Here is a 26607-nt window from a genome sequence, read left to right on the forward strand (position 1 = left end):
AGGATGACCAATAAATAATAGATTTGGATTCTCTTGATTTTTTTTTTTTTGACATGTCAACAGGGAGAGAGGGGAGAAGAGATTCGAACTAGTGGCATCCGCTTCATTAGACGTGGTTCACAGCCGATTAAATTACCTCTTGAAAACCCCTCAGATTTTTTAAAATATGAGATTCTTACCTTTTAAAATTTGAGTCATCTATTTCATCTAACGTTCTACACAAATGCAAAAGTTTGTGTTATCGAAATAAGTGAATTTGACATATTGAAAACAAAAATTAATTACCTCAATAACACACAAACATCTGCATTTATTTAGACAGTCAGATGAAACTGAGAGCTCAAATTTTAAAATATGAGAATCTTATATTTTAAAAAATCTTAGGGAATCTCAATCCACAAATAATAGTCTTGTTATAGGCATTAACTTTTATTATAAATTGGCGTGACCATCTATAATTAATTAAATGATTAAAAAAATACGACTTATTAATTTAATTAATTAGTAATACACTTGTTAATTATTTTCTAATTGTGGAGTTTAACCTTAATTTGTGAAGTTATTGTACTAAAAGTTGTATTTTAAGTATTAATTAATTTTGTTGTCATAAAATTCAATTTATTACCAAGGAATGGTAATTTTACAAGTGGTCTCTTAGTGATGTGACTTAATTCCTAAATAAATAAATAAATAATGGAATGTTTATGAGGTTTTGATAAACCAAAAAAAAAAAATGGAAACCCCACGTTTATTATTCTTAAGAAATCATTCCTTAAAAGGAATGAAATGGAAAAGTAAACTTAAATTTTTCTCGTGGTGTCTCTGGCTTCTTTGGCTCAAGCTTAAAGCATAGAGGTTTTCTCATTGTATACTTGGAAGCTCGATTACCCTTTTGCCTTTGGGATATATTATTGGGGATATAGCTGGAATTTGGACGTAAGTCTAATACCCGTCTATATTTACGTCAATTTATAAAAAAATTGTAATATCTTTATATAACCCGTGAGAGCAATGTTATAAATCACATTATTATCACACCCTACCATTTTATTGGACTGATGTAACAATGTCTATCAATTATTGATTATTATTATTTTTTGTAATGGGTGATTTAAGATCCGATAAACAATGCCAAGTCAACCTAATGAGATATACGTGGTAACAATTAAGAGGTCGGGGCTCAGGAAATTGGTTTGTTTTATAGCCTCAGCCTCCTCTAATCTGTATTAGAACCAAATAAACGTTATCAAAATCGCCAAAGAAAATGCATTTCATGCTCCGTAACCCCATCTATGCATTTTTTGAAACTATTTAGTCCAATGACTAGAGAACTACTAAATATCCATTGTTGACATATAATTATCCCCCAAAAAATAAAAAAAAAATAAATAAAAACTTTTCTGTAATATGGAGTAGATTATTAGGGAAAAAAGTAAAGAACAAACACTCGGACCAACATAAAACATGTTAGAATATACAGAAAATATATAATATTTTTCGTATATTTCATAATTAGGTTAATATTCAAATATTTTTTATTTATGGGCTGATTGTAATTAAATATTGAGATGATTTGATTAATATACTTGTATTTATGCACTATATATTGTAGACAAATTAAGTTAATGAGCACAATATAACCCATAAGGTATTCCGAGTGATTGACGTAAATTCTTGTGTTATTTTCTCTATATTGCTTCCACTTATTTTCACTTCATAATTTTTTCAAGAAAACATAATATATAACAAATTAAGGATCGGTGAGATAAAAATTTATCTTTTAACATTTACTTTATGATAAATTTAACTATTAAAAATCTTAGGGAAAATTGCACTTTACCCCCCCCCCCCAACCCCACCCCAAAAAAAAGTTTGGGGTGATTTTCAATTCGACCTCTAATGTTTCAATTTTTGCAATGCACCCTCCTAAACTTTTAAATTTTTGCAATTTGATCAATTTTATCCTAAAATTCCCATATTACCCTAATATTTTATTTTGTATATATAAAAAAAATGGTGGTGCAAAAATGGCCAGGTGGCCAAAGGGGTGTCTACGGCCAACCCGAATTGTTTAAAAAAATTTTTTATTTAAAAAATAAAAAATTAGGAGCAATATAAAAATTTTGAAATAAAATTAGTTGAATTGTAAAAATTTAAAAGTTTAGAGGCTATATTACAAAAATTATAATATTAAAAATCGAACTAAAAATCATCTCAAACTTGAGAGTTAAGTTTACTCTTTCCAAAATCTTAATTATACTCAAGAAAGAGAGAGAGGGAGATAAAGGTGCATGTGTCGTAAAATAAGAAAACTTCAAAAGAGAAAGAGAAAGAGAAAGAAAAAGAAAAAAAAAAAAGAATTTATTTAGAATAATATTTTTATCAAAGTATACGTGGTGGGTCTTTTTCAAAATTCAAACAGGTATTGTCTTTGAGTGGATCCGAGGGTTGAGGTCACTCGTGGCTATTGCTTTCATCATCACTCGGTCCACTCACGTACTTGGGAAGTTGGAAGGATACTTTTGTTCTCACACCATTATTCTCTTTCCTTTCTGACTCCAGTATCTAAGCTACCTCCTTTACTGCTCACAAATATCTACTCAATCTGGATCCCCTGCCCATTCCCAACAATCCCACACGTGTCCTACGTTGGAATTTTATCTCGCAATTCCTAAATCCGATACAACACGTAATTTTATGGTTATAATTTATGATAAACGAGTTTCTTTAGGTTCCAACTATGATACTTTTCCGTTTAAATGAATATGAGAGTATTCCGTCATTTATATCACAATGATAGAATTGTCAAAAAAAATATATGTGAAATGACAATTCTACCCTTGCTATACAAAAGATTGGATACTCTCCGGTTCTTTTTGAATTGAAAATATAATTTTGCTTTAGGTTCACCATAAACTATAAACTATATGATAAATGGTTTTGAACCAGATATTGCATTTTGAGTTTTTTTTTTTTATTTTTTTTTTTTATCTGAGGATACGCTCCATGAAGTGAAAGTTATTGGTTCAAATTTTCTTTCCCTTGTGCGGACATGTGTAGGATAGCTAGGTATCAAACATCTCACTTGGTAATTAGTGATTATTGTATTTGAATTTTCTCTCAAATTTCAACAAATCTAAAATTATAATGTCTTAAAAAGTTTAGGACTGAGTTTTATTTAAAATTGAATTGAAGAAACTTTCTAAACATGTTATGTTATGTATTCCTTAACATGTGAAAAACACGTTTTTTTTCCTTTTTAAATAAGATTTATTCTAACTTTATTTATGCTATTGTTTTTCATGTGTTTAAATTAAGTAATGTTAGGTACCATCTTTTTATCATCCTAAAGCTGAAGTGGCTTTCAAAATCACCATTTGATCAAAATTCAAGTATAATTCATCTAAAATTTAATGTGATTTTAAAAGTCACATTTAACTTTAAGAGAATTTTATGAGGATAAAAATACGGTACCTAGCATTATTCGTTTAAATGACATGTGACAAGGAAATGTCAATTCACATGAGATGATGGTATTGGCTTGTGACGTCAAGAAATAATGTTTAAAGTATCATAAGAAAAAGATTGAATGATGAGATCAATTGATGGTATTATTTTAATGTAGTCATCTCAAATATCATTTCCATTGGAATAGTTTTGTTTTAATAGCAATTTATAATATTTTGTCATACAAGTTAAGTCACCAATCATGTTACACATGAATTAGCAATTAGTGACATGGACCTAAACATCAACTTTATTTTTTGTTTTTAAAGACATCTCAACATCAATTTGATACAACAACAACATTAAATAAACAACTTTTCCTTTTCTTTTCTTTTTTTCTTTTTATATGATAATAATTTGTGTTGGAAACAATTTTTTTTTTTTAAAAAAAAATTAATTTTAATTTTTATCAGTGTTGTGTTCCATAACCTAATCTTATAATCAAGTGGAACATTGAGGTGGTTTGAATTACATTTAAGGTAGATGTGATTACTTGGTGTGAAGTCAATCTCAACATGGCCTCACTCTTGAGTTAAAGGGACAAGGGCTCTAACCATTAAGGATAGGTAGCAACTTTTTTACCATCAACTTTGAAAATAAAATACCAATGTGAATGGCAATGAAAGTAGAGACAGAATAAAAGTAATCAAATACAAATTATATCTTCTAATTATACAGTAACTACGCATGTTTAATCCCAGATGTAAGAGTCTTGCAAAAAAGTTGAAAGGTTAGAATGGCACGTTGGTACGTGTTTAGAACATGGTTGGAATTGCATTGAAAAATATAGTTTTTAAAGTCAAAAAAAGATTTTTTATTTTTTATTTTATTTTTTTATTTTTATCAAACATACCAGTTTTTTCTTTGACATAGCTTTTTAGATACTAAAAGTAATTTTTAAACTCCCTGACGCAATCTCAAACAAACTCTTAACTTATATTGCTCACATTTTATAGGTTTTATCTTTAATTGGTATGTATACGAATGCTACACTTACTTTTACTTATTTACACAATTTTTCAACACATATAACTGGCTTTTGAAACCACCATTGAATATGATATGGATATTTATTGAATTTTGATTCAACGTTGGTTTTAAAAGCTACTTAATGATTGTAAAATGTTTGTTTAAAAAAGTTGAAGTAAGTGTAGCATTCCTTGACAGACTACAAAGTAAGGCAAGTGTTGTCGGCTAGGGAATTGCCTATCACCCTTTTGTTTTCTTACAATGGCTAGTCCTATTCCTTTTGTGAGCGAGCCCTTTTAAGACCCGCTTAGTTACCTTCCTTATTGGTGGTTACCTTATTTTTGTGGTTAGATGAATGATGACTCGACCTCTTGCATTTCTTGTGATTATGGGAATTGGATCATCGTCATTTTAAATGAAGTATAAATACTATTTATTTTATGATCATGATTTAAAGTTGGTGTATATAACGATGTAATGTAAAATCAATGTTGAGATGCCTTTTTAAAAGTTTAAATAATGTAAAATAAGTACACCGTTAGATGAAATTAATGGGGCGGATCTTAATTCTTGTCCTTAGTTCGGTAGGCCCGATCTGTGGCCAGGGTGAATTCCTCCCGGACCCATGGGCCTTTTGGGCCGGAGCTGTTGGGCCTTCGCCATAATTTCAATATTTCAATTGATTTGTTTTAAAAAAAGGAATTTCCAATTCCAAGAAATAATATATTATCTTGGCCAGAGGAGTGGATATAAATAAATAAAAGAAAAGGATTTTCAAAGTCTAGTAATTTCAATCCGAAAGAGAAAATCTGAAGTAAAAGCACGTTGGACGAAACGGCCACTACCCAAGACTGCAATTCTGCAATCATTTTGGCGGAGCAAAAATGATGCAGAGAGCTTCACCTCTCTGTTCTTCAAACTTGCTTCCTTCATTACCCACCACTCTTCCGACCCGTCAGCTACTCGGAGCTCCGTTTCGAAACCGAACCACCCGGACGGCCATAGCATCCCACTCTGTTCAATGGCACTGGAACCGTCTGCAAAGTTTCAGGCTTGCCCTCCCTACACTGCACAGCACTGGTAAATTCTATTTCTTTTTTTGAATTTCTCTTTCTTTTTGGTTTGCTTGGTCTTTCGGGTAGTGGGTTTGTTTCATTTTTCAGTTTTGTTGATTGGAAACTCAGGAAGTGAGTGAAAGTAGTGAGCTTGATTAGGAATTTGTATCTATTTGACACATGTTCCATTTTTTTTTTTAGTTTTGTTTATGTGTTTAATTGGAATAATTAGTCTTGTGTGTGATGGCATGTGTGGTTGTTTGTGAATTGGCTATGGCTTGAATTTTTTGAACAGGTAGTGCTGTGTTAGAATTCTTCATGGTTTTTTGAACAGTTTTTTGGACTGTTATCTATATCGTGGATTTCTATGATTAGTAGTTTGTTTATTCAACATTAAATACAATTTTTTTTTTTTTTTTAATAAAAATCAACGAGATTAATGAGAACTCGCTTTGGTTGGATGCTTTATTAGATGTTCAAGGCTGTGCTTTCTGATTGATTTGGATTCTTTGGTCTACTTTGTGTTAGTTTTGTGGCATTTTTTGGTCCTGACTCCGAGGCTCAAAAGATCTTTCTTGCAAGTAAAAGTGATTTTTTTTTTGGCTTCTGGCTCACTGCATGGCTGTGTAAACTATAGAGAAGAAGAGTACGGTTTGGTGAGTGTTGAGTTTGAAGTGAGGTTTACTTCACTTGAGCATCTGAATTCTCGAGATAATGTTAAAAATGAGGAATTGGGCGTAGAACATATTCATGTTACGTACACATGCATGTTTATGGAAATATCAGTGCATTAATGGGTTAGGAGAAGCCTCATTTTCTCTTTTCTTTCTAAATGAAATTATGCTGCAATTATATTATCGTTAACAATTCCACTTTAGCTTGAGGAAGGTTTCAATTCTGGAATCCGCTTTGATTGGATGTGGATTTCAGTTCATTTCATGAAAACTTATCAGATCAATACTTTCTAATCCCCTAACGTGTTTGATATCCTTTTGTATCTAGTCATATAAAGGGTATGTTTCATTGTTTGTTTTGCTGCTTCAGCTACTCAAGAGGCTTTTGAAACCTCTAAGACGGGATCGGAGTTTGTTGAAATTGGGTACATATATAATGTTCATGGACTTCAAGGGGAGATTCGTGTGAAACCCAGCACTGATTTTCCTGAATTGCGGTTTTCTATGGTAAAACAAACAATATTTTTCAGAAGACTTATATGGCCGCTTATTCTTGAGTATTCTGCATTATGTTATGAATAATCATTATTTTAATCTTAGCCTGGGAGAAGATGGTTAAAGCAACGAGTTTTGGGTCAAGAAATAGTTCACGAAGTTGAATTGGTAGAGGGAAGAGGACACCCTGGTCAAAAGAGCTGGATACTTAGATTCAGAGGAATTGACACAGAAGACCAGGTGAGGTTTACTATAACACTTTTTTTGTTTGTGTTGCTTGTCTCTTTTACCCATCTTAGTTTTTTTTACTTCTGATTCCATTAAATATGTATAGAAGGTATATTTGGTGACCTTGTTTGTGGAGGTCTCTTGAGGAAATTTTATTTATCTGTTTAGGAAGGAGGAAGGCATACAAGTTTGAGCCTTCTTTTGGAAAAAAACCAATATGTATATGTTAGATTTTTGAAACCCACCAACATGCGTTTGAGTTGGGTTTGTGGAAGAATATTAGGAGGGGTTGGGGGAAGTTCTATAGTCACACTAGATTTGAAGTGGGAGATGACTCTAAGGTTAGATTTTGGCATGATCTTTGGTGTGGGGATATGGCCCTTAAGGATGCCTTTTCAGTTTTATTTGGTATTGCGCATGCAAAGGATGATCTTGTTGAGGCTCACATGAAATTTTCTGGAGGTGCATTTAATAGAACTTGAGCTTAGCTAGAGTGGCTTAGAATTGGGAGGTGGATGCCTTTGCCTCATTCTACAGGATGTTGTATTTAGTAAGAATAAGACCAGAAGGGGAAGACCGGTTGTGTTGGGCCACTTCCCAAAAAGGGTTGTTTGGTGTTAAATCCTTTTACAATGTTTTTGGTTGTCATGATGGTTTCCATTTCCTTTGGAAGAGTGTTTGAAGGACTAAGGTTTTGTTGAGGGTGGTCTTTTTTGTGTGCTCAGCAACCCTAGGGAAGATCCTTACCACGGATAATCTTTGGAAGTAGCGTGCCATTGTGGTTGATTGGTGTGTTATGTGCTATAGGAATGGGGAGTCTGTGGATCATTTTCTACTTCATTGTGAGGTTGCTTGTGACATTTTGAATGTTTTCTCAATCGATTTGGGTTGTCTTGAGTTATGCCTAGACGAATAGTTGATTTGTTTGCTTGTTGGTAGACTGTTGGCAGCACTTGGAGTGTTGTTGTATGGAAGATGGTGTCTTCATGTCTTTTGTGGTGTCTATGGAGGGCAAGGAATGATAGGTGTTTTTAAGACCGCGAAAGGACTTTGAAGGAGTTAAAATCTCTATTTTTGAACACTTTATATTTTTGGACTGGTGTTTATGTTTCTCCTTTAGTGATTAGTTAACATGATTTTTTTGTTCTTTTTGCCCCTCCTGCCACCTAGGTAGCTTATTTTGTATACTTCCTGTGTACTTGGGACTGCTTTACGCTTTTAATGATATCGCGATTAATTATTAAAAAACAAAATGATGAAAAAAAAATTATGATGTATTAATAACCACTGAACTTTTAAGTTGTCAAAACAAGAAAACATAACAGCTACATCAAATGGAAGTTGATTATTAGCATATGTTGACAGAAAGACTGATCTTTTTACAAATCAGGAACTTATCTTTTGTTTTTTGAGTTGAGCCATACTATAGAAAAGGTTAGCAATAATAACTAAAGGTCCCCTTGCTTTCTGACTGAAAATTAACACTTTTGAGCCATTCATCGAAAGATTTTTGTAGAAGGTTAGTGCAACTTCAACTTGGATGGTGTAAGCATGCATTGTGCTATATAAGCTTCTAGAGAAAAAAGAAAGCTCCTTTGAGATTTTGAAGTTACCTTGCTTCATTGTAACTCAAACTTACCTTGACTTAATGAAGCCTATCCCACATGCTCAGGGTTGGCCATTTTATTCTATCCAAGATTCTTGCCCTTGTCATGAACTTAACATTTTTGGCAGTGTTATGGAGACACTCATAGTATTCATGTAGCCCATTTTATCATATTAACATGCATACCTGTTGTGATTATTTGAAATGTGTTCAGGCTAAGCAGCTTGTGGGGTCAACTTTGCTTGTGAGGGAAGAAGATAGGCCAGAGTTGGATGAAGGCGAATTTTATACTCGTGATCTTCTTGGCATGAGAGTTGTTCTTAAGGTTTGTGCTTATTATGATTTTATGCAGAGCAATTCCATGTATTCTTTTTAACAAGTGTTTTATTTGTAGTCTGAAGGTCTGTTTCAGAAGAGTTGGTACAAATAAAAATTTCTTCACTACATAACTTGGACTTTGACGTTGTTTTTGGTTTATGGTGCAAATGAGAAGATGTCATTTTCTTAAAAGATGATATACGTTGTTTATATATATATATATATATGTGTGTACATGTAAATGCATATTTTCTATACACGGACACACACAATAGGTGTACCTGTTATTATGTTTAGTCTTCTACTGCTGTGGTTCTTTTCATATTTGTTTGTTATTTTTCTCTTCTTCTTTTTTGTGAATTTTGCCTTTTATTTTTGTTGTCTTTTGGAACTCGAGCTTTGATTTTTTGAAGGCATCTTCTTTCAGGAAACTGGTGAATTTGTGGGAACTGTTGTTAACATTTACAACAGTGGGGCAAGTGATCTTTTACATGTCAAGCTTGATTCATCTGTAAATATGCTGGATAAAACTGGAAAGCCAAGGACAACAGAAACAGTAGTATCTGATCACCTTGTGTATATTCCATTTGTTGAAGCAATTGTTCCAGGTGTTGATAAGAATAGAAGAGAAATGCAGATTACACCTCCACAGGGACTCCTTGAGTTAAATTTACGCTTTGATGAGAGATCCAAGAAAGAAAGGCGGCAGCTTGTGAGGCATACTAATTTTAACTTCTACTACTGATTAATTAAAGTTCTTAAGTAATGTCAACTTTCTCCGAAGATTAAATACATGCATGCATTATGTCCATGTTATGTGTTTTTTACTGGATTTTTTTTTGTGTGGGGGGTGGGTCAAATTGAAACTTTGGCTTTTCTAACTGTATTTTGGATGCTCCTATGCATATAGACCTTTTCATTTCCACTATGAATAATCTACAGATTCTTTGGGTCATGTTATTTCCTTAATTGCTATCTCCTCTTTATCTAGGTGCTAGTTACCTGAATGATATTTTTCTGCAAGGTCAGTGAACTTGCTTTATAACAGGTGTTTGAGGGAAGGCAATTGTTGTGTACTTGTCTTCCGTGGCTTGAAAGTTCCTCTCATAGCTTGATTGCGGAAGGGAACTCCTACGATGCTGTGGGTGGTTCTAGGTGAAATATGTGTTTCTATGGATGTTGGAACTGAAACTGGTTTTTGTTTTAGATATGTGTTTGGACATTACTTCCTCTCCTTTTCTTATTGGCTTGTGTCGAAGAAGATTTTACTAGTTTACGTTCATATTATTGAAGCTCCTGATCGGCAATCAATGCTGATTCTCTTTTAGAATAAAGCAGTTGGAAGTGTTCTAAATTGGGACCTAGTTCCATTCCAATGCAGCTTGAATCTTTGGTTTTGATTAGTTGGGTTTCCCTACTTTACATGTCTTTCCTTGCAAGAAGTAGATCTAGTGCTTAAATTAATAATTTATGGTACAGGCATGGAAAATCTTAATATAAATGTTTCATCTCATGTGAATTGCATATTTAATCCTTGTGTAAGTATATTACACACCTAAAAATATACAATATATAATTAATCCCTTTAATCATATTTTAATTTTTTTGGGTCTTTAATATGGGATTGTGGGTAGAATATGAAGAAAATGTGGGTGGAATGGGATTCACATCGTACATTTTGAGACTTGAGTAGAGTTAACACTTTTTTGAAACTGAAATGTTATTGGCATTCTAGTGAACTATAAAGATGCCTTATAAAAAATTTTCAGTGGCGGTCACTATAGTATATTGTCCAATGTAGATTATTATTATTCTTCTTTTTTCTTCTTTTTTTTTATCAGATTTATTTGCACATATTGGTTTCTCTACAGTCATTCATTTTTTTTTTTTTTGGGACACATTTCAGGAATGGAAAGAACGGAAAAAGTTCCAGAAGCGCCTCATAGCAGCAAAAAAGAAACTATGTGAAATGGGGCAACAACATGTATTTCATGGGTTTAGATTTGGGGAGAAAGCCCAAACGAGCTTGCTTGCTGATCAGATTGTTAGTGTGAATTCCAAGTTGCTTCAACAAGCATTGCAGAATATTGATGTACCCTCCAAGAGGTGAAGTTAATGTGCACCAAGTACATTTTGTTTCTAGATCATTAGATTATGTAGGGAGCTGGAAAGGGTGTAAATTTTTTCTTTATATCTGATACTATTTAGGATTTTATCTCTCTTTTTGAACACATGGTGATTCAGTTGTTTATGTGTTCAATATATATGTTAAAATTTTATTTTTGCTAGTTCATTACAATTTGTAGTAAAAAAGCTGTTTCTGTTTGTTTACTCTACCAGAAGTGTTGAACCTGTTACTTTCACCTGACTTCTTGAATCAGATGGAGTGTAATTGAGTTGTTTGAAGCCGCAGAAGCCAAGCCAAGAAGTACTCTGAAAATATCAGAAGAATGTCTCACTTCAAGTGCAAGAAAGGAAAAGCGGGGTGCGAATTCGACTTTTCGAGAAAAGGGAGTTCATCTCATGTCTAAAGGGAAATTGGCCATTGTTTTATTTGTGGAAGAAAGCGAGAAGCAAGGAGGGGGCTATGACTCTGATCTTGTCGACTCTGAAAACTATGAGACATCACCATCTTCCCTCCTTCAGAAATTGCCTTTTGATGATCAGAGATTTGTAAAGGTGGTACTCATTTTTAGTTTTTCATTTGTATGATTTTCTATTAAATTTTACATAGACGAAAAATCTATTACTCGTATGTTCTGTGATGGATAATCTATCTGTTATATGTTCTATCTCATTGTAGTGTTTACTATTGATTGATGATGACGTCATGTCCTGCCTATTGTGTTACTGATTGCATGTGAAGGGGATGTTTTATTATTATGTGTATCAAGATTGTTTGCTTTGGTACTCGGTTGCAAATCTTGATCTTGTATGTTTCCTTATTGAAACTACAGCTTTTAAGAGGTTCATTTTCCACAATATCTGCTAAAGAATTGGGACATTGCTTTTAAGATGGATCTAGGAAGCAGTTGTTGGGGACCCAACTGATCTAGCTCTTAAACTTAAAGTAATGTATGCCAAAACTTTTGAGGCACCAAAGCTATTTCAAATGGGCTAATAGGTAAATAAAACCAATTTCTTGTACAAATATTAGAATTTCAGCAATTTGCACCCCTCCCCCCAGAACCCCTGGCAACTTGGTTACTCTTTCTCTTGCCCTTAGAATGATCTCAATATCAATCTCTTCAGAAGACTCGTACTTCAGTTTTTGATTGCTTTTAGCCTGAACATGCTCCAATTTCTTAGGCAGTAAGCTACTTAAGTATCATTAGATCTCCACCAAGATAAGCATTTTAATTTGGACTCTTTAAATTTTTGTGTAGTCTCGTTTAGAGAGTAATTTTTCAACATAATCTGATGAACTATGTCCATTGCAGATAGAAGACCATGCATCTGTACCCTTGATTTTGGTTTCCTCAGCTCGTGGAATCCAATCATTGAGAAAGCTGTTCTCCGATAATGATTACTTTGGCTTTGAATCTCAAAAGGTCAGCATTTACAGCATCCTCTTTATAGTTTAGATGTGCTGTTCAATGAGTGAAGTCATTTCAGGGTATCATTTTTTTCTTTGGCTTAGGAAAATAGAATGTTTTAAAGTCATGGTACTGTAAGAGTAGTTTCCATTGTTGTCTTTATCATGTCTTTTTTTAAAGGTACCATGGAGAGTGAATGCTTAACAAAGCTTAAATTAGATAAATATTCAAGATTATAACCTTTTAACCATTCCTATGTTTCAGCTTCTCGAAACTACAGTCAAATTCAAACTGTTTTTAACGAAACAGCTTTTACAACCTTTTATGGAATGGCCTTGCACAACCATGGTGTGCAGGGTTTAATCTAATCGTATGCCATATAGTGTCCTGTGGATCCTCTGACCCCCCTTTGATATGTGCAATTTGTGCTAGAATTTTAAAGAGGGTAAATGTTTGTATTTTGTGGAGAAAAAAAGAAGGGATATAGCTTCCTACTTGCATATAGGAATGTGTTTTGTTGTCATCTAAGAAGTTCCAATTTATATCATTTCAATTAAAATTTTTGATTACTTGTCTTCTATATACTGCTTACTTGGCTTTCATGTGTTCTAATCCTCTCATAGGTCTGGTTTCTGGAAGAAGAGAAGCTGCCAGTTGTTAGCAGTTCGCTGGAAGAACAGAACAGGCATAAGATTTTGATGAAATCTCCATGGGAAATACTCCAATCACCTGTTGGTTCTGGTGGAGTTATTAGCTTGCTTTCATTGCACAACATTCCAGATAATCTTAGCGAAATTGGTGTGGAGTACATTGAGGTTAGATATTCATTCATATTGTTCAGATTGTGTTGTGACAGTTTAAAATTTACATGTTGAAGGTGCTAGCTGAGGCTGTTGTTAAGGTCTCTTGGGGATTGTACTTGAGACTTTGGACCAATTTTGTACAGTTTGCTTTTTGTGGAGCAGCCTTTTTTTATTATAATTTTTTTTTTCAAAAAAAAAAATCCATGTCCTTTTTCCCCTAGTCTCTGAAAACACAGAAATAATTTGGACTTGTAAAAAGAGGTGCATATGGCTCTAACTTTGCTTTTGGCTTTCAGAAAGTCTTGGGGTTTATATTGCTAGAGTCACATTTGCTTTTCATTGATTCTTTTAAGCCAATCATAAACATTCACATGAGGTGAATGCATGTTAACCATGAGAAAACATTGATTCTTCTGATTTTCCATTCTAATATTTGAGTGTTGTCTTTCTGTTTCATATGTACATGAAGAGAACAAAATCTGTTTCTTGAAAAGAATATACACCATTTATATGGTTCTCTCCCTATAATGACACAAAGTGAGAGAGCTTTAGATGTCAGGCTGCATTGTAATCTTCCTTTACCATCTCTTCATACATCTAATATTCTTGTTGATGCTTTATGTTCTTGCAGGTATGCAGCACCAGCCAAAGATACACTGGCATGAACTCACTTCTTCTTGGCTTTGTTAATTCGCGCGAAGCAGATCTGGGGATCCAAATATCAAAAGATGCAGAAGATCTTGAGGGAAGTTTCGACATGATATTCTCGATGAACTTTATGAAGAAGTTAACAAGACGGACCGATAAGCTCCAGTTCATAGCAATCCCAAAGCCAAATTCACATGTTGAGAAGGTTGACAAAGAGTGGGTTGATGTTATCCCCGCATCCCCCAACTCATATGAGCTTTGTTCTTCTATTTACAGTTCCCTAAATGCCTGTTCTTTTGATAAGGTTTGTGTAATGGAGATCACAGAGTAATATATTGATCAATTAATTTTACAAAATTGTCACTCCCATTAACAAGAGAACAAATACAAACTTCTATGTATCATTGCCATTTTTCTTATTGTTTGTGTTTTTGATATATCATAGGCCTTACCTTACTGAATACTGAGGTTCATGATAAAATACTAGATGAATTTTCATGGTTTTTGAAGGAGACATTTAAAAAATGCTTTTCAATAGGTCATTGCAGATGGAAGAATATTATGTAAATATTTATTCAAAATCTTATTTATCAAATTACATTATGGAAAATAATTTTTTGGGAAAAGTACTCATATTCTCTTGAACTACCATGCAATTTTCAATGTCTCTTAAACATTCAATTGAAGCAATATCCCCCCTCTCCCCCCCTTTTTTTTTTTTAAAAAAAAAAACCAAGAAATTACAATGTACTCATTTTGTCTTGCAAAAATATAAAAAAAACACCCCTATAAATTCTCAAAAGACAAAAAATATCCTATAAAGTTTTATTATTATTATTATTTTTTTAATGTTTGATCAAATATTTGTATTTTTTTTTTCGAAATTTTTTTTTTCAAAATTTTTTTTATCATTTTTTGTACAAAGGGAGTACATTTCAATTTATGGGTAGTTTGTGGAGGTATTGCAAATTGCCTACTAATTAGAAGAAAATATGTGTACTTTTTTCTAATTTCGAATTTTTTTTTGAGGAGTCTAAAAATGCATTCAACATTCAAAAAGCCCATTTGAAAAAAAAAAAGTAGTTGTTTGGTAAAAAAAATAAAAGCGCTTCTAAGGATAAAAAAAAACCTAAAAAAGCCAAAACACACTTTTGGAAAAAGTTTAAGGCCTGTTTGGGATTGCGATTGAGGGGCTTAAAATGCTTTTAACACTCAAAAGTCCATTTGAAGAGAAAAAAACTCGTTTGATAAAAAAATTAAAAGCACTTTTAAAGGTCCAACGCACTTTTGGCCGAAAAACACTTTTTGACTTAAAAGCTCTATTACTTAAACGCAATCCCAAATAGGCTATTAAAAATGAAGCTTTTGCCAAAAAATGTTTTTTAACTTAAAAACTTTATTTCTCATACTAATCCCAAACAAGCTCTGAAACTTTAGAATTCCAATATTATTCATGTCCAATAGTCCGTATTCGGTCTAGCCCAGAGATGGGCCAAGCAGAGGCCCATATGGGCCATGTGGCCCATATCATAAACTCCACAGACCACAGTAAGTGGATCACTTCAGGAAATTAGAAAATAAGCTTGAACTAAAGCAGGCTAACCTCATAGCCATCCACCGGCTCATTCTAACCCGCTCCCCAAACAGTCCCCAGGCCTCTCACGCCTAAACCCCTATTCCCCGTACGGAGCTTCAGCAATCCTAAACCCCAGTCTCGAAGGCTGGCGCCATTACTTGCTCTTTATCAAAACTGAGCTTTGCGCTGAGAATTTTCGTAGCTTAGCGAAATGGATGTGCCTCCGATTGACAAGGTACATGTTGTATTTTTAGGGTTTTAGGGTTTTAGTTCAGTATTGTTAGGGTGGGTTTTGACGGTTTTGTGATGGGGATTATTCAATGTTTGCAGGAGATTTCTGAGGAGTTAGATTTGAGAATAAACAAGTACCTTAGAGGCGGTGCTGTGAATTTGAAGGTGGGTTTTTCAGGGGTTGATATTTTATTGGACATTTGTTCTTTTTATTTTATTTGTTGCATTTGAGAAATTGAATATCCATATTTGCAGGGTTTAGAAGATAAAAAGCTCAGAGGTCAACTTGCCCATAGAGAAAACTTGTTTGGAAAATCTGCCAAAGCTGCTGCTAAGTATGAGAAGGTGAATTATTATTGTTGTTGTTTTTTTTTTGCACTTGCGATAGTTGCTTTGAATTTTATTTTAGTAAGGCGTGTTTAGTTATAAGTTCAAACAAATTTGTTTCATGGGTAACTTTTGTTTTATGTCTAAATTGATGTCTACTCGGGTATCTGGGTTTTACATTGTATCTTCGTGAGGTTTGAATGACAAATGTTATGTTTGCAATCAATTTATTCAGTGGCTTATGCCAAGTGAGGGAGGGTATTTGGAGGCTGATGGTCCAGTAGAGAAGACATGGAGAATCAAGCAGGAAGATATTGGGCGTGCAGTAGATATCTCGAGTGCAAGGAATCAACATGATGTTATTTTACCAGGTTAACATCTACTTTCTGATTGTTTTTCCTTGATTATTAAGTCAGTATGGTATGGAGAACATGTTATGTTATGCTGAATTGCATTTAGGACAACATTGGTGTGTGCACAAAAAACCTCTTAACTCAGCGTATTTGTTTATGTTTCCCTCTCATCATTAGTGAATGATTATCTGCTAAAGATTTATGTAAGCATTAAGGGCATTGCAAGTTCAAATTTAATCTGGTGAGATTATCATCTGGGTCTTGAGGGTTTGCTTAGTTCTTGCACATACCTTTCACATTGTTGCTGCATGGTACCATTTGACCATTTATGTTATTACATCCTCGTTGTCATTTTACTTTGGTTCATGTTAATTATTGTGCATCCTTGTTCAATATTGCTGTATTATATTTATTATATGTTTCACAAAGAAAAAAGAAACTGCGCACTAACAATCCTAACCCAAATCGTAATTGATTTTAAGCCTCAAACTATGCTTCCAGTTTGTGAAATTTTTTACCGAGAGAACCTAATGTATGACCATTTCCTATAAGTACCATATATTTGTAGTTTCTCCCCCTATATGTGTGTGTATCCACGCACATATGTATATATCTATTTTTCTGGGGCTGTCTTTTCTTAAATATATAATCTTGAAACTCTCTTACTAAGAGGTAGCATGTTTCTGGTCCATGTACTTTTCTTCAATTACTTACATATGTTTTTAACATATGACTGCAGAATTTGGTCCGTACACAATGGATTTTACCTCGAGTGGTCAACATATGGCTGTTGCTGGACGCAAGGGCCACCTGGCCGTTGTTGACGTGAAGAATTTGGCAGTACGGAAAGAGTTTCAGGTATGCCTTGCTACTTAAAAGTTGAGGTGGCCTTTTAGGAGATCCAGATAGATGAAACCCTTTAGTTAGTGTCATAGAAACATGGATGTATTGTATCTTCTTAATGTGTCTTGTGATATCAAATCAATCTATCAAAATTATGATATTTGGATGGATTTTAATTGGTTCCCACAAAAGTTGGAATTTAATTAATTTTTTAGGTTTTATCTTGTGTAATTTATTTGATTGAGAGTGAGAATCAGAATAAATGAATAAATCAATATGCAAGTGCTTCCTGCTTGCTTTGACCTTTTGAGGATTCTACTTCCTGCTTCTGAATTTTTGGTTAAGCGAGTTTAATAGTGCAAACCTTGAAATGAAAGCAGTCCTGAGTAAGCTGGTGTGAAGTCTGGAACTCAAACTTGCTATTTTGACTTTGACATGACTGTCCATAGGCTCATTGTCAAATGTCGTCGGTTTATCCAATGCTCTAAAAATTCTGTTAGGTCTTAAGGAATAAATAGATCTTAAGCAATGAGTTGTAATTGTGTCTATTATTCATTAATGAGTCGGACCTGCAATTTTGAGTTGTTCAGTCTAGAATTTGCTTTGAGTAGTTGGAAATTGTTCTTAACTTAAGGCGAATGATAGCACTTCTGAGGACTGTGAGAGGACTTTAAAGGAGATAAAGCCTCTATTTTCAACACTTTGTATCTTTGGACAACTGCTTTTGTTTCTCCTTCGGTGATTAATTATCATGATTTTCTTGTTCTTTTTGCTCCTCCTAGTTTTGTGGTTTTGCTTGTATACTTAATATCTACTTGAGGGTGCCTTATGCTTTTAATGATATTTTGAGTACTTATATATATATATATTTTTTTTGCTTAGAAAACTCTTTTTGTTGAGTTTGTTTATAGACAAATTAAACCATAGGTAAAATAAGAACTCCCAATTCAATCTTATCATTTGATTGACCATACTCAAAACTTTGTGCAAATATGTTCAAATGCTATGTGAAGTGAATTATACCCATTGTATCTCATTTCTCCTTAAGTGAGATGTTAATATTTAAAACAATCCTTATTTCCTTTGCATATTCATGTTGTAGGGTTAGAACTCATAAGTGCTTTTGTGATACCATATAGTCTACAACACCTTGGAAGAGTTGAACTTTTCCAATTGCTTTCACTGAAAAATAACAGTGTTGCGTATGAAGCTTGTTCCTTCCCTGCACTATAAAATAGCATGGTGGGAGTTGATCTGTAGCCTTCCACAAAAGGGTGAGTGATGAAACCTATGGACCCAAAGGTCATTACGAGAAACATCTTCTTCTCATTTTTTGGTTAAAAGAGATAAAGCAATCAGAGGAGCTTTAATTATTTGGGCTTTTGATGAGGTGCCTGCTTATTTTAGACAGGCAATCGCTTTGGCTTGTGTGAACTTGTGTTTCACTGTTTGACTTGGTTCGAGATTGTAACTAAATTTGAATATTTTACTCCATTGGTAACGTGAACTTTGTAAGAAAACTGTGAACATTCAATTTCAGTGCAAGTTTATGATAGATGGTTTCTAGGTAGAGCTACCATATTGCAAAATTTCTTCTTGCATTGTGCTTCCTAAGTAATGCAATATATGATTCATGGAGTGATCAAATGAAGGGTATGAGACAATATGATAGATTTTGATTTCTAGCCTGGGATGTTTCTGTTTCTTTGTTCTGTAAGTGGGATGTGGGTTGTGCCAAGTGAGGCACATTGAAGGTTAACCAGCGATTGCATCCTAACCAAAGTTCTTTTATTCTATTGCCCTTCTAGCTGGGGTGCTTCTTTTTTATTTTTATTTTATTTTATTTATTTTATTTATTTTTGTATTTGAACTTTACTGTTTGACTGCAGGATTAGAGTGATTTGCTTATTGTTGATTATTTCAGGTTAGAGAAACAGTGCGTGATGTGGTATTCTTGCACCATCAGTTGTTCTTTGCTGCTGCTCAGAAAAAGTATGGGCTTTGTATCAATATAATTGCTTGCTCTATAAAAACATCTTTAGCTGAACATTCACATGGTAAATCCATATAATATGATTTCGGTACGAAGTTTATATGGTTCCATTTCTAAGACATCTTAACTACTTAGGAAATGGGGTTCGAGCATAGTGTTCAGTTTTTCAAATTTTCGAAGGTTGAATTGAAGTTTGATGCAAGTTGATATCACATCTGCTTTACTTTAATATTTGGACTAACTGATAACCATTCCAGAGGTTGTTGAACGTGTTTAATCCAGTTTTGAACTGGACTTGTGGGTATCATTCTGCTGATTCTTTTTGTGGCTACACAAAGATGAAGCAATGTTATGCATGGCATTACATGATCTGCCGTTGCCTTTGCAAAATTTTAACCCATATTCATGATCTAACACCATAATTTAGTATGTTCTTCAGCAGTTTGGGTTCCTACTTTGCTTCACCTTTATTGTTCTATGAGAATTGTTTTTTACGACTGAACTTGTCGATGTATTGGCCTATGATCATCATATTTCTCCTTTGTGATATGATTTGTTGATGACAATTTTTGTAACTTGATTCTAAGAGCATAGTTGCTTGCTTTTATTTATTTACGTATGTATTTGGTTTTCAGTATACTTGTTTGTCCACCAAAGATTCAGGGCTTTTTTTATGGTCATATTATTTAAGAAATGGCTATAAAGGACTGGGCCGACTGGCACACTGCATTGAGATGGTCTGTTTCAGTTATATGCTTTTCACCAAGCCTTTTTACTCATTATTGACTTGCCATCTTGCTCCAAAGAGCACCTTGTTTTGCCATTGGATCATTGGTCCTTAGATCTTTGGTTGAAGCCCGGATCAATGTCTATTTTGGTTTTCCGTTTGTCCTTCTAGTGCTGCAATATAAACCACAGCACCATAGTTTACGTGTGCTCAGGTTTTTGTAACTTGTGACCAACCAACTCTTCTTCCTTGTAACTTTTTGCCTCTTGGGGCCAACTTAAGCCTTCATAGATTTGTGTAATCCAGTCTTTTCCTTACCATCTTAATATTCTTATTTTAGACATATTCATTCAGGGCAAATGTATGTTAACTTTTCAACATGTTTTACCATGGCTTGTGGTTGTAAGTAGCTATTTCCCAATATGATGTGATAAAAAGGTGTTGCCATCAGTAGTTGCCTGCTACTATTGGTTAAAAGATTAAATTTAAATGCTATGATCGTACATCTGTTTTTCTGTAGTTTAACCATTTATGTGAATTGTTATTTCAATTTTTTATGTTTTTTTAATCAGTTTGATTGACAATATTCTCACATAGCTTTAATGAAGCTATATCTGAATAATATACCTAACCACTCTCATTTATTACAGATATACATACATTTATCGTCCAGAGGGTGTAGAAGTTCATTGCCTAAAGGTGAGCATACCCAGGGATAATCGTTGTTTGCCTTTTAGAGCTATAGTAGTGTTCCTTGACTCTGCACGTGTACGTATTGGTCATTAACACATGTATCAACAACTGCTTAAGTTAATATATGGAGAGTATGTAGATTCAAAGTTTTTCTGCCTGGATGTGTTTGATTGGACAAGACCTGCATTCGAGCTAGGGCACAAAGTTGTTGGAACAACCGTTCGGCTCTCTTGGCAGGGTGTGAGGGTGAAACTTGCTGGCCTGCCCGTTCCAAGTTGTGAGTTGGGCCATCTGATTCAGGCGAAGGCCTGGGTCAGGCGGATCCTACGGAGGAGGGACTGCATAATGCTGGCTTCGTAGATTCATTTTGCACGAGACATCATTTCTTTTTTATAACTTATCAAAAAAAAAAAAAATTTGTTGTATCCATGATATGGACACTTAGATCTAAGGAGTTGGTGATGCTTAATTTGTTACTGCCTTTTGAATATTAAATTTGTAATTGAGATGGACTATAACTAATTTGTGGTTCAATGTTTCAGGAACATGGTGCAGTGTTAAGGCTTCAGTATCTGAAAAATCACTTCCTCTTGGCATCCATAAACAATTATGGGCAGCTCCATTATGAAGATGTATCAATGGGTGCTATGGTAAATAATATCCGTACCGGCTTAGGCCGTACTGATGTAATGCGTGTGAATCCCTACAATGGAGTTGTTGCTTTGGGTCATTCAGGTGGAACAGTTACCATGTGGAAGCCCACCAGCTCTGCTCCCCTTGTCAAGATGCTGTGCCATCATGGGCCTGTTTCGGCACTGGCATTCCATCCTAGCGGCCATCTCATGGCCACGGCTGGGAAAGATAAGAAAATTAAGCTTTGGGACTTGAGGAAATTTGAGGTTCTCCAGACTTTTCCAGGCCATGCGAAGACCTTGGATTTCAGTCAGAAAGGTTTGCTTGCATGTGGAACTGGTTCCTTTGTACAGATTCTATCTGATTTGTCTGAAAGTCGCAATTATAGCAAATATATGGCTCATTCGATGGTGAAAGGTTACCAAATCAATAACGTGTTGTTTCGACCGTATGAAGACGTTCTAGGCATAGGGCATTCCATGGGCTGGTCTAGTATTCTTATTCCAGGTTCTGGGGAACCGAACTTTGATTCTTGGGTGGCTAACCCATTTGAAACAAACAAACAGCGGGGAGAGAAGGAAGTGCACCTTCTTCTTGACAAGCTTCCGCCAGAGACAATTATGTTGGACCCTTCAAAGATTGGTACAGTGAAGCCGGCAAGGAAGAGAGAGAAGCCGACGAAGAAGGAAAGAGAGGCCGAGATGGAAGCTACCTTAGAAGATGTCAAGAGCAACATTACCCTGAAGAAGAAAACAAAGGGAAGGAATAAACCGAGTAAGAGGGCGAAAAAGAAAGAGGTGATTGTTTCTAAAGCTAAAAGATCTTTGTTGGAGCAGATGCATGAAGAACCATTGTCCAGAAAGAAGCAGAAAATTAGTGAGGAAGTTGCCCTTCCGAAATCTTTGCAGCGGTTTGCTCATAAGAAAGCACCAACTTGATTTTGCTAGTCTAGTCACTCCTTTTTAGCCTTTTTTTATAAGCTGTTTTGCGTTTTCATAAATTGAATTCTTTGTATTTTGGATCCTTTTTAAGTGGGAACAATTGGGCCGTGTGATAATGTTTGGAGTGCTACAAATTATACCGCAATTCATTGACAACTTCACTTGGCAGTTTTTGAGTACCATGTAGCACAACATGGATGGAAAATTTAAGCAAGAAATTTGACAAGTAAATTTATTTGCTTAATGATCGATCACATAAGTTACTGCAAGTTTATAACGAAGTTGTAGTAAAAGATACCACTCTACAAATTACGGTAGGCTTTGATTCAAAAGACTAGCGTCCTCTCATTTTAAATGGGAAAATGTTATATATTATACTTTTATCTCATTTTATTAATTCGCAACATAAGAATCTTGAGATACAAATGAAATACAAGTGTGGTGTAAAGCATTACTCTTTTAAATATTCCAACATTGATAATGAGTTAAAGCGCAAGATAAAAATTTTAAAAAATTGAATTTATAAACTACAATAAGCTACTGATAAGAATGGGGATAACTATGGGATACTCCCATAATAGTATGATACACCCTTTGATTCTCTAATTTAGACAAATTATGCTAATTTTTTGATGAGTGACGTTGACGTAGAATTTGGGAAGTTGGGGTTTGTGAATTTGACATATTAATTTTCTTTGTTTTGGGTTGATGAGTATGTATTTTTTAAATACTTTTTTGGCATTTAAACTTATGATTTTCAACTATTCAAATAAAGAAATGCTATGTGTACTAAATTTTTTTACCAAGAAATAAGTACCAAAATAATGTGAAGGTTATTTATTGGTATTCTTACCATTTCTCTTAATTAATTGTTTTGATAATTTTCAATAAATAAGATTCACATCATTTTGATACTCATTTCTTAATAAAATTTCGTTTTTTTTTTTTAAATTAGAAAAGGTTTGAGAGAGAGACCAATTATGACTATTTTAGTTGGACGTGACCATAGTAACACCAACCCGCGAGGTCTTCTTGTCTAAACCATAACCAACATTTCCGCTTATTCATTGATATCCTTAGTATTTTATATTTTTATTTTTTAATTTTTTCCAATAAATAAGTTGCACGTAATTTTTTATACCTATCTATTGATAAAAGTTTTGGTGCTCTAGCTTTTCTCATTCAAGTTAGGGTTTTTATGGGCAAGGGCGTCTTTGTATGAATCCCCAAACAGATCTAGATCGTGAAGAATCAGCGGCTATCCTCATTCCCAAACAGACCTCTTACTGCCAAAAACCCTAATTTGTTAACCCCTCGCCTATATAAGCTTGACCAAACCTCACTATTCGTATACTCGGCGGCTCTAGAGCCAACCCTAATTCCTGTGAGCCTCCTTCTCTCATCTCTCTATGATTAGATATTGTGTTTAGGTTTTCTGATCGTTTTCGATTTTGTTCTGTTCTGAGTTAACAACAACTTGCTTTTTGTGTGAAAATGTTTGCAGAAGGTAAGCTAAAAAATGGCGGTGCCGTTGCTGACGAAGAAGATTGTGAAGAAGCGGGTTAAGAAGTTCAAACGCCCACAGAGTGACCGCAAGATCTCCGTCAAGGTATATACACCAACACCCAGATCAGATTTTCTTGTCTATGTCTTTGTACATGTTCCACTCAGAATGTTCCACACACGGAAACCGATCTCCAGGGTCTCCACGGTTGTTGTCAGTCCTCCGCGCCCATGGAGGCACCCAGCCACACTCACGGTCGTGGATGTCCTCCACGGCCCTTGAGGGGATGTGGATGGGAAATGACTAATCTACGGCCATGGGGTGTCTTCCATGGACGTTTATGGATGTGTATTTCGTTTCTTTTGCTCTTGTTTCGTGTGTTTCTCAGTTTGTCCTGCAACTGGTTTTGTGGTGAAAATGATGATAGTATTTTTGTCGCCCCAGTCTTACTTGCATCTCATGGTGCAAGATGGTGATTGACACATTATCTGATTCCAGATTTTCATTAACATTTTCATTCAATTTTTGTTTTTTTCTTTGATATTTTATGACTTTTACTTCGTAAAATGGGGGATTTGATGATACGATTTGACACCCAGTCTCACTTGCTTCTTTTGTTGCAATATGGTGAAACGAAGATCGACTATCTGATCCCCTTTAGTAAATTTTTTCGTACTTGAGATGCTGTATCTATTTTCTCTGTCCATTTTTTTCAACAAAAATGATATTTATTTTATTCTCGACCTCTTTTTAATTTTCAAAAATTTGAACTTGAAATATTCCAAATCTCCAGTCCTGTGTACTTTTTTCTGCTTATTTTTAGTTTTTCTTTTTAGATTAAATATCTCAATGGCATATGCAACGTGGCGTGATGATATCTAACCATCATTACTGCAGTTTTGTGATGAATTCAAACATGCACTACCATCTGATCTCTGTTGCAAATATGTATTTGTTAGCTTTTTATTATGTTAATTTTCTTCTATAGATTTCAATTTATTCTGAGGATCTTTTTCTGCAACCAATGATGCAACATGTCTATCATTTTCTGAGTTTTCTGTGATGATCATCTAAAATATCACCATCTTTCGGCTGAGGTTGCAATTGCAATTTCTTAATTTGTGGATTTGTTGTGTTTTTGTTTCTTGTTTTCTGTTCTAGTATTTGGTTTCTTCTTGTAAGAAGATAGTCATTTTTGCCCGTGGTATCTAATGTCCAGACATATTCTTGTAGCTGGTCATTTCGTTTCAAGGGCATATATAAAACCTCTTACAGGACTTGCGACACAGAGAGCTGGATATTTCAATGGCTCACTGTTACTAAATCCCTGTTTACATTTTTCCTTAAATATTGGTTGGAAATATTCTGCATTAATAATTTTTGTTAGAAACTTCTTTGTATTGATAATTTTGATTCTTTCCAACTATGGCAGACAAATTGGCGCAGGCCAAAGGGTATCGACTCTCGTGTAAGAAGAAAGTTCAAGGGATGCACGTTGATGCCCAACATTGGTTATGGTTCAGACAAGAAGACCCGACATTATCTTCCTAATGGTTTCAAGAAATTTGTTGTGCACAACGCCAAAGAGCTTGAGTTGCTGATGATGCACAACAGGTGAAGTCAAAGCAGCCCGTAATATTACCTTGTTCATTGTACATTTTGCAGTATATGCTAATTATTTGTGTTTTCTTTCTTTTCCAGGACTTACTGTGCTGAGATTGCACACAATGTGTCCACAAGGAAGAGAAAAGAGATTGTGGAGAGAGCCGCCCAGCTGGATGTTGTTGTGACCAACAAGCTTGCAAGGTTGCGCAGCCAGGAAGATGAATGAGATTGAAATTCATCCGTTTCTAGATTATTATGTTTTGTAGTGAGCTGTTGGGGATTTCTATTTTTTCCCCGAGAATTGTATCCAGTTTATAGACCTCATCTGGGGGGTGATACTTTTAGTTTTAATCATGTTGAGCTCTCTTTTACAGTCATCATTTGTGCCTATACCATTGACAAGAATTTAGGTGATCCGTTCTATTTTGATTCTGTTTGTTTTGAGGATTGGTTCCAAGCAAATTGAGTGTTGATAAATTGAATCAACTTGGTAGTCCTTCGAGTCAGTAGTTGCTTAAAATCATGAATTACCATAGACAAGTGTAGAAACACAACATAAAAGGAAATTGTGAAGTAATTAGGTAAATTCAAAAAAAATAGATATGATAAGAAAGGCAAGTGGGAAGAAGAACAAGAGCTCTTTCTCAAAGGGACTTTCGTATACAATTACGTGCCCCTTAACCCTCTCCTGTGAAAGAAATTATGAGAGCCAAATAGACTTTCAAACACAAGCACAAAAGCTATATCTAATTAATATTCTTCAACTATCGAATCCTTCTAATCAAACAATGGGGTTGCACTGAATGACCCAAGAGCTTTCGCGGCACCTGCTCTCAAGATGCATTGTGGTAGAAAGCTGCAATAGCTGCACCAATGAATGGTCCAACCCAGAAGAGCCACTGGAAAAGAAAGTGAGAGAAGTGAAAGACACATTATAATTCAATGCCACAACGATGCAAGAGCTACGATGATAAATGCTACTTATCAACAGTCGAGAGGAAAGTTATACAGTAACTTGGTCAACCTAGGCTTTCTCCTTGTAATAACAGCAGCTCTGAAGCTCCGAGCGGGGTTGATGCCAGTGCTAGTGATTGGGATGGTAACCAAGTGAACCACTGCAAATCCAATTGGGAGTGGTGCGAAAACCTTAAGTTCAGAACCATATTGTCTATATTGTATAATGTCGCTAACTAAACAAGACGAAGAACGCAATCCGAAAAGCCTTGTGAAAACAGTTTCCTCAGAAGTTCCATCCTTATAATACCAAAGACTGACCCAATTATGCTCCAAACAGCCCTATAACTGTGATCTTAGTTGGGTTATATATATGACATTGAGTACA

General features: G+C 34.6%; 3 protein-coding genes and 4 non-coding genes across 7 annotated transcripts; all 7 read left to right on the forward strand.

Annotated features, from left to right (window-relative positions):
- The first annotated feature begins 5266 nt into the window (after positions 1–5266).
- Positions 5267–14259, forward strand: LOC132171970 (16S rRNA processing protein RimM family). Its single transcript, XM_059583389.2, has 10 exons — positions 5267–5556; positions 6576–6712; positions 6806–6940; positions 8749–8859; positions 9280–9564; positions 10759–10958; positions 11234–11531; positions 12293–12403; positions 13012–13203; positions 13823–14259. The coding sequence occupies exons 1-10, from the start codon at positions 5361–5363 to the stop codon at positions 14168–14170; spliced, it is 2013 nt and encodes a 670-aa protein (XP_059439372.2). The 5' UTR covers positions 5267–5360; the 3' UTR covers positions 14171–14259.
- A 1184-nt stretch (positions 14260–15443) lies between these two features.
- On the forward strand, positions 15444–22332 carry LOC132171735 (Transducin/WD40 repeat-like superfamily protein). The gene is made up of 8 exons (XM_059583126.2): positions 15444–15650; positions 15746–15811; positions 15902–15991; positions 16209–16344; positions 17066–17184; positions 19094–19161; positions 20540–20588; positions 21125–22332. Exons 1-8 carry the CDS (start codon positions 15627–15629, stop codon positions 22151–22153), a joined length of 1581 nt encoding a protein of 526 aa, XP_059439109.2. The 5' UTR covers positions 15444–15626; the 3' UTR covers positions 22154–22332.
- Positions 22333–23435: 1103 nt separating this feature from the next.
- Positions 23436–25692, forward strand: LOC132170556 (large ribosomal subunit protein eL32z). The gene is made up of 4 exons (XM_059581574.2): positions 23436–23540; positions 23661–23765; positions 25093–25274; positions 25362–25692. Exons 2-4 carry the CDS (start codon positions 23676–23678, stop codon positions 25489–25491), a joined length of 402 nt encoding a protein of 133 aa, XP_059437557.1. The 5' UTR covers positions 23436–23540; positions 23661–23675; the 3' UTR covers positions 25492–25692.
- On the forward strand, positions 24074–24155 carry LOC132173201 (small nucleolar RNA U31b). Its single transcript, XR_009439292.2, has one exon. It is a non-coding gene; the product is annotated as a small nucleolar RNA U31b (small nucleolar RNA).
- Positions 24232–24314, forward strand: LOC132173202 (small nucleolar RNA U31b). The gene has a single exon (XR_009439293.1). It is a non-coding gene; the product is annotated as a small nucleolar RNA U31b (small nucleolar RNA).
- Positions 24522–24598, forward strand: LOC132173173 (small nucleolar RNA Z195/SNORD33/SNORD32 family). Its single transcript, XR_009439267.1, has one exon. It is a non-coding gene; the product is annotated as a small nucleolar RNA Z195/SNORD33/SNORD32 family (small nucleolar RNA).
- On the forward strand, positions 24677–24763 carry LOC132173174 (small nucleolar RNA Z196/R39/R59 family). The gene has a single exon (XR_009439268.1). It is a non-coding gene; the product is annotated as a small nucleolar RNA Z196/R39/R59 family (small nucleolar RNA).
- Positions 25693–26607: the final 915 nt, after the last annotated feature.

The sequence above is a fragment of the Corylus avellana genome, chromosome 1 (assembly GCF_965113065.1).
Source record: "Corylus avellana chromosome 1, dhCorAvel1.hap1.2, whole genome shotgun sequence".
Lineage (NCBI taxonomy): Eukaryota > Viridiplantae > Streptophyta > Magnoliopsida > Fagales > Betulaceae > Corylus > Corylus avellana.